This window comes from Agelaius phoeniceus, chromosome Z (assembly GCF_051311805.1).
Source record: "Agelaius phoeniceus isolate bAgePho1 chromosome Z, bAgePho1.hap1, whole genome shotgun sequence".
NCBI lineage: Eukaryota > Metazoa > Chordata > Aves > Passeriformes > Icteridae > Agelaius > Agelaius phoeniceus.
This window is the reverse complement of record NC_135303.1, coordinates 77501330-77508793: the sequence shown is the minus strand read 5'-3', so window position 1 is coordinate 77508793 and position 7464 is coordinate 77501330. Positions and strand designations below refer to the sequence as shown.

The 7464-nt window shown below is 44.5% G+C and overlaps 1 protein-coding gene across 1 annotated transcript; it reads left to right on the top strand.

The window, feature by feature from the left end:
* The first annotated feature begins 257 nt into the window (after positions 1-257).
* FST (follistatin) lies at positions 258-6942 on the top strand. The gene is made up of 6 exons (XM_054652629.2): positions 258-458; positions 2456-2647; positions 3053-3271; positions 3617-3841; positions 4876-5106; positions 5825-6942. Exons 1-6 carry the CDS (start codon positions 377-379, stop codon positions 5905-5907), a joined length of 1032 nt encoding a protein of 343 aa, XP_054508604.1. The 5' UTR covers positions 258-376; the 3' UTR covers positions 5908-6942.
* Positions 6943-7464: the final 522 nt, after the last annotated feature.

Here is a 7464-nt window from a genome sequence, read left to right as displayed (position 1 = left end):
GCCGGGGCCGGGGCCGGGGCCGCTCCCGCCGCTGCCCCCGCCGGCGGCTCCGCCGCTCAGGGCTGCGCGGGTGCGCGCCTGTGTGTGCGTGCACCTAGAGCGGATAATTGGAGAGGGTTTCCAGAAGGTGGAAAATGTCACCTGATTCACACTGAACTTTTTAAATCTCCCCACCCCCGAGCAGACACACACACACATTAGGAGACCGCCCACCGCAGACAGCTAGGACCCCCGTATAGATTTAAAGAGAGACTGCATTCAGAGCCTGACGTTCATTCAATAGAGCGATCATAAGCAGGCTGGCTAGTGCTCGCTCCCTCTCCCTACTCCCCCTCACGCTGTCTCTGCGTCTCTCGCACTCCCTGCTATACTGAGGATGTTAAATCAGAGAATCCACCCGGGCATGCTCTTAATCCTGATGTTTCTGTGCCACTTCATGGAAGATCACACAGTGCAGGGTAAGACCAGACTTTATTCGCAGATACGTTTCTTTATTATTACTAATGTTTTCTGTCTTTCGGGCACGGCTTAGTTTGCTTGCGGTGTTAAACGCCTCTCTCCAAGGTCCAAGAGAACAGAAGTTAACTGTGGGCTTTGCAGCGAGGTGCAGAGGTGTCATTTAGATCCCTTTTTGATCGGATCTTCACACTGCTCTGTAAAGGCACAGAGGACAGATAGGATGTTTCTTGTTTTTTATTGTTATTATGCAGCATGAATGAAGAGCAGCATCGTGAGGGAACTTTCCCAGTCTCGGCTGCCGAATGAATGCACAAAGTTTGTTGGTAATTTAGTTTAGATTTTTATCTCTCCTGACTGACTGAAGGAGAGGTGATGATGGAGAACCCCACGATTACAGCTGACATTTTTAGAAACCAATAAGTGGTCATTTTACTGACTTTAATATTGGGATATCCTCCTCCTCCCTACTCTTTTTTTTTTTTTTTTTTTTTTTTTGGGGTGTGTGTCTGAATAAATATTAGCGTTGTAAATTCTCCTGCACTGAAGAGTATGCTTGAATAAGTTGGTGGTTGGGTTTTTTTCTTTTTCGTGCGAACAAAACAAACCCGAACCTGATATTGACAACTCTTAAGAGCCCTCTTTCGACACAAGGGAATATTGATCTTTAGTTTGGGGGTTTTTCTCCTTTTTTTGACCATGTTCCAGCCACAACCTGGACGTCTTGCCATTGCTTCTTTTATAATTTTTCTTTTATTTTTCCCTTTCCCAGTACTGATATAGATATAAGTTAATCTAACGTAGGCAACTGTAAAACACAAACCTTTTTTCTTTTTTTAATAAGGGAATTGTGTGTTCAGTGATTTTTGTTGGGGGGGTGGCGAGGGGGGGTCTTGCCCCGCGCCCAGCAACATCTCCGCTGGCCGATCCCGGCCCCTCGCTGCGGTACATTCCCATCGGAGTAAGGAGGCAGGATCGAGCCCCGGCTGGATTAGCAGCAGAATCAATTGGTATTGAGTTGCTGGAGAAGTCACATTGGTTATTCACGAGAGACTCATCTCAACTAAAATGCTTCAGCTAAAAAAGGGGGAGTTGCTTGGACTAATGTTCTTGGCTTGACTCCACAAATAACAGGGATACTAGAGGGGGGAAAAAAAGGCAAAAAATAACCCCAAGAAAACCCACTCTATCCGGTGTAAGGATAGTGTACTTTCCTCTGAAATGTTTGCAGGAAGAGATGGCACCTATAACTTTTCCAGCTTGATCGATTTTTAAAACTCTATAGGGACCTCCTACTATAAGTGTCCTTGTATTTTATGTACTTTGCTCACTTTTTTTTTGGAACTCTGCTGAATTATTTTAGTGAAGGAGACATTTGTTAATAGAAACAGCAAAATGTGGCGATTTCGAAAGACTTCGCTAACAGCAAATGTTCCCAATTCGTGCAGATTGCAAAATGGGCTGGGAGTGAAACTGTGCGGCACTAAAACAATGCTGCTGTGCAGCCGCGGTGAGGAGGAGAGGGCAGGGGGAGGAGGAAGGAATTTGCAAGCGCGATTTTCTTTTTATTCCCTTTTAAATGCACATCCTTTTCAAGCCTCTGTCACGTGTCGGCAGTGCTCCTTCTGCTCTACATATGGAATAAATACCTCCAAAAACTCTCGCTCTGTTTTGGTTGGGTCTTCTCTTTCTTTCTTTCATTTTGTTTTGTTTTGTTTTGTTTTGGATTTTGGTTTGTTTTCTTGGTTTGGGTTTTTTAGTTCTTTTGTGGTTTTGGGGAGGATTTTTTTTGTTTGGTTGGGTTTTGGTGGGGGGGGGAGGGTTTGTTTGTTTTTTAAACTGCGCTTCCAAATGGGCCGTAGTAGCTGCGGGTTATGAAACGGGACAAATAAAAGGAAACAGTCTAGTAAAAGTCACGGCAAGGCGCACGTGCTGTGTCTGGGTCACTGGTGGCCGCCACTGATCCGTCTGGGTGTCCCCCCCGCCCCCCGCCCCACAGCTGGGAACTGCTGGCTCCGGCAGGCGCGGAACGGGCGCTGCCAGGTCCTCTACAAAACCGACCTCAGCAAGGAGGAGTGCTGCAAGAGCGGCCGCCTGACCACGTCCTGGACGGCGGAGGACGTCAACGACAACACGCTTTTTAAGTGGATGATTTTTAATGGGGGAGCCCCAAACTGCATCCCGTGCAAAGGTGAGGGGGTGCTGGCGAGCTGCTCCCTGCTGAGGAGCGGCTCCGGCAGGGGCTGGGCTGGGGGAGGAGGAGCGGGGCGGGAGCTGGAGGGGGGCAGCGCTGTCCTCCCGCTTCCTTCCTCGTCGGGGTTTTGAGGGACGTCTCGTACCAGCCCCGGGATCGCGGGGGGACCCCCATGTCTGCCCGCCGCCTTGCACATCACGAGGAGGAGGGGAGACACCCTCTCTCCCCCCTGCCTCCGCTGGCGGAGGGAATCTACCTCGAGCGGCGTGTCCTGGAACGGGAGGGAGGGGTGTTGCTGCTCTGTGCTCTGGGTTCACGGTGTCTTTTTTTCTTTAAGCAGTTTTGACACCAGGTCTCTTCTGCACGCTTGGTACTAAAGTGGTGCCTCTTTCCTTCCATCAGAAACATGCGAGAATGTGGACTGTGGACCCGGGAAGAAATGTAAAATGAACAAGAAGAACAAACCTCGGTGTGTTTGTGCTCCGGATTGCTCTAATATCACTTGGAAGGGCCCCGTGTGTGGCTTAGATGGGAAAACCTACAGGAACGAGTGCGCCCTTCTCAAAGCCAGATGTAAAGAACAGCCTGAACTTGAAGTCCAGTATCAGGGCAAATGCAAAAGTAGGTTTGCAAATCTAATCCAATCTCCCTCAAATGCCAAAGGGTGTCTGTCTGAGAGTAGGGAGGAGTTGTTGGATGGAGTTCCTCACAGGAACCAGGCTGGGGGAGAGTAACTAGACCATGCTCAGTAGACAAGGATGTAGCTGAACTGAGAGCTCCCCATAGTCTGGCAGCACTTGTGTTCACACAGCTGCCCTGAGATATGAAGGCATCCTCCAGCAGCCCTTAAACGAGGAGAGCTGCTGAAGGCTTTTATGTGGTCATTTGTTCTTGTTGTCACCTATTCACTCCTCACTGGCATCCTGGTGTCTTCTACTAACCAGTGTGTTTCTGTCTGTATTTCAGAGACCTGCAGGGATGTCTTATGCCCAGGCAGCTCCACATGTGTGGTTGACCAAACCAACAATGCCTACTGTGTGACATGTAACCGAATTTGTCCAGAGCCTACCTCCCCTGAACAGTATCTCTGCGGGAATGACGGCATAACTTACGCCAGTGCCTGCCACCTGAGGAAAGCTACCTGCCTCCTGGGAAGATCCATTGGATTAGCCTACGAAGGAAAATGTGTCAGTAAGTATCTTTGGAGGAAACTGAGTGTGGAGGGCTTCCTCAGTCGCCTCTTTCAGAGTACCCAGTGTGTGTAACTGGAGGGATGTAGTTAGTGCTGGGGAAGGAGACATCAGCAGCTTGGGCCAGTGCTCCCTTCCCAGAAGAGGAGAGCCTGGGGTGAACTTAGTCCTGGAAAAGATTGCAGTAGAAGTGAGGGAGAAGAGGGCCTGATCCTGCTATGTCTGTGAGTGCTGACATTAGTATCCAATGGAGAAATAGCCTCCCTGAAATAGATGATGAGATGGTTACGATGTAATAAGGTCACCGTATTCAATGGGTCTGTATTCCTGGAAACAATTGTCTTCAAGTGGTCTTGGCAAAGACTACATTAACTTAATTGAAAACATCTGATCACTTTTTCCTCTTTAGAAATAATTGTGGGCTTTGGAGACAGTGGGTGGGTGAAGATAGGCAAATAATTTCTGTGCAACCTGACAATCTGTGTTGGAAGTGATTCCAGAAAGGATTGATAGCGCAGTGTATTATGAAGAAGCACCTGCAGGGCAGCCTCTAATCCCAAAACTGCTGTGGGAATTTGGGGGAGTCTCAGGTTGCTTTAAGTTTGCATAGGTTGAGGTGAATTCCCTTTCAAATCTTGTGGACAACTGCTGTCTGTGGGTTAGATTAAAAATAATAGATTTAGAAATGCTGGACCTGTTGACAAATCCTGCATTTACCACTAATTTGGGGAGCCAAATTTCCACTGACATGAAATGGAGCAGGAAAGTCATGTACAATAGGCAAATGTAATTCTGTATTCCCAGGGCCAAGCTTTGCTGGCACAGCTGTCTTTCCTCCCCCACATATAGACAGGCACTGTTGTCCAAGGAAATACTTGCTTGAGCAAAATCAGCAAGTAAGATCACATCTACTATATCTGAGCTTTCTTTTTTCACTGTTAACTGGGGAAAGGGAGGTTTTGGGGGTTGCTTGTCTTTGCTTTGCTTTTTGCTTTGTCTTTTCACTTACCTCTAGTATTCTGTGTGTATTTTTAGAAGCCAAATCCTGTGAAGACATTCAATGCAGTGCTGGGAAGAAATGCTTGTGGGATTTTAAGGTTGGCAGAGGTCGGTGTGCCCTCTGTGATGAGCTATGCCCTGAAAGCAAGTCAGAAGAAGCAGTGTGTGCCAGCGATAACACAACTTACCCGAGCGAGTGTGCCATGAAAGAGGCAGCTTGCTCCATGGGTGTGCTTCTAGAAGTTAAGCACTCTGGATCTTGCAACTGTAAGTGAGATTTTTAACTCTGCAGACACTTAAGGCTTCTGAAGGCGATACCTAGGTAATGAAGACTTACACCTTTAAACATAAGAAAGATTGATTTATTGATTCAAGGTACAGTAGAATATAAGTATCTATCTTTCACGCACACACTTTGGTTGCTGATAAAATGCAATAGATCTCCAACAACGAGCTGGCCTTCAAGTTGGAGTTTTTTGGGGATGTTCCAAGGACAAGCCATTCTATCAGAAAGGGGTTGCCCGAGGAGTGTAATTCTAGTGACTTTTTTTGTACATTGTCTGCTCTCGTGTGCTTTGCTGATTGCTTTATTAACACCTGGATAAACTCTTAACTCGATCCAAAAGAACAAGCCTAAAGGTAGTATGTGGCACCTGGTTTAGCACAGTTGCCTCTACTAACTCTGAATGAAGGACACAAAGCAATTAAACTAAAACACCAGAGCGCTTTTATTTGATTTCAGGAATCTGCCAATAAAACCTGAGCCATTGATTCTTCAGAACTTTCTGCAGTTATGACTTCATAGATTATGTGTAAAAAACCTTATTGCATAACAGCAGATGCCAAAGAGCATCTCACTACAAGTCGCATAAAATGCAACGCTGTATTATGGCTGTTCAGAGGGCTTTCAAAACATGCACTGAGCTGCTTCTGCGCTGTTGTTGTCCTTATTTAAACAACAGCTCCCCTGTATTCCCCCATATAGCAATTAATGAAGACCCAGAGGATGAAGAGGAAGATGAAGACCAGGACTACAGCTTTCCTATATCTTCCATTCTAGAGTGGTAAAACCTCCATCACTATTGAAACAGCCATTGGGCACAAAATCAATGTCCGTACTGTAAATAAGTGTATGCTTATTTATTTTGGGGAGAAAAAAAAAGTATACATATAGTTGAGTCTCGTAGACATTTATTTATACTGTGTCATGTTTTATAATTTATACATAAAATGTCTGGTTGACCGTACACCTTGTTTTTTGAAGAAATTTATTCGTTACGGGAAGAGCAGTGTTATTTATTGTGAGGTCTCTTGCTTGTAAAGTAAAGCTTTTCTTTTTTCTTGCAAACTATAAAAGTCCATTCCTTAGAGCCTACCCACATGATCTCATCTCTTTGTTTCACTGATGTTAACTCTTTTCCACTTTAACAAACTTGCATGTCAGTTTCTGTTACATTTATTTATTGGATTTTCTTTTTGCCGGTTCTCTACGTAAAAGATCCCGTGTTTTTGTTTACAAGGAATCTTGACTGACCAAAAGGCATTGTAACTGACTAAAGTATACTGTCAAGGTGCAGTGAGGCAATCTTTAAGGAAACTTCTTACACTTCACCTTCTCTACTTCTCATCACATTGTGTACCGAAATGATGTCAGTGTACTGAGAGTTTATACTGTACTATACAAATTTTGAACCCAAAGAAATTGGATTGTGAAGTTTGATAACATCTACAGGCCTAACTGTAATAAGAATAAAGGTTTTATTTTATTTTTATTGTTTTAATTTTTTGTCACATGCATAAGTGTTTTATCAGGTGTTTCCTTTAAGATGGTCTTGCAGTACCACTTTCAAAATTTTCTTTCCCAATCGGTGTGTTGCTAAAAGTTATATCAAAGCTTTATCAGTTCAAGTTTCTTGCTTTTCATAATACTTTTTTTCTGATGCAATTTTATATTTTCAAACATGGCGAGTTAAATATAAATTCATTTAAATATATAGTTTTGTACTTTTCTACCATGTAAATGTGCAATGTATATAAAAGTTATAATGTGTATTTGTAAATAAATGATGAGTGAAAAAAAAATAAAAAGTGGAATTTTCCCTAGAGGCAGTCCTTAGTCTTTCATTCTGAATGGTTTTGGTCCTCTGGATTCTTTTGCACCATGCAACACCACTTAAGGCCAAAGCTCTCAGCCCACATTGATATAAGAAACCCTCTTTTCAGATGTGAACAATGTCTCCAGTTCATTACTGCTTAAGCATAGTCATAGAGGAGAAGAGATTGGTCTTTTTTTTTCCACTCTCAATCCTCTTAACAGGAAGTCTGTAATTTCATAGAATCACAAAATGTTTTGGGTTAGAACAGACCTTAAGACTGTCTAGTTTCAACTCCTCTACCATGTGCAGGGACATCTTTCACTAGACCAGGTAGCTCAGTGCCCCATCCAACCTGGCCTTGAACACTGCCAGGGATAGGGCATCCACGGCTTCTTTGGGCAACTGTTCCAGTATTCCACCACCCTCAAAGTAAAGAATTTCTTCCTAACACCTAGTTTCAATTTCTCGTCTTTCAGAGTGTACCCATTCCTCCTTGACCTGTCACTCCTGTCCCTGTCAGAGAATCCCT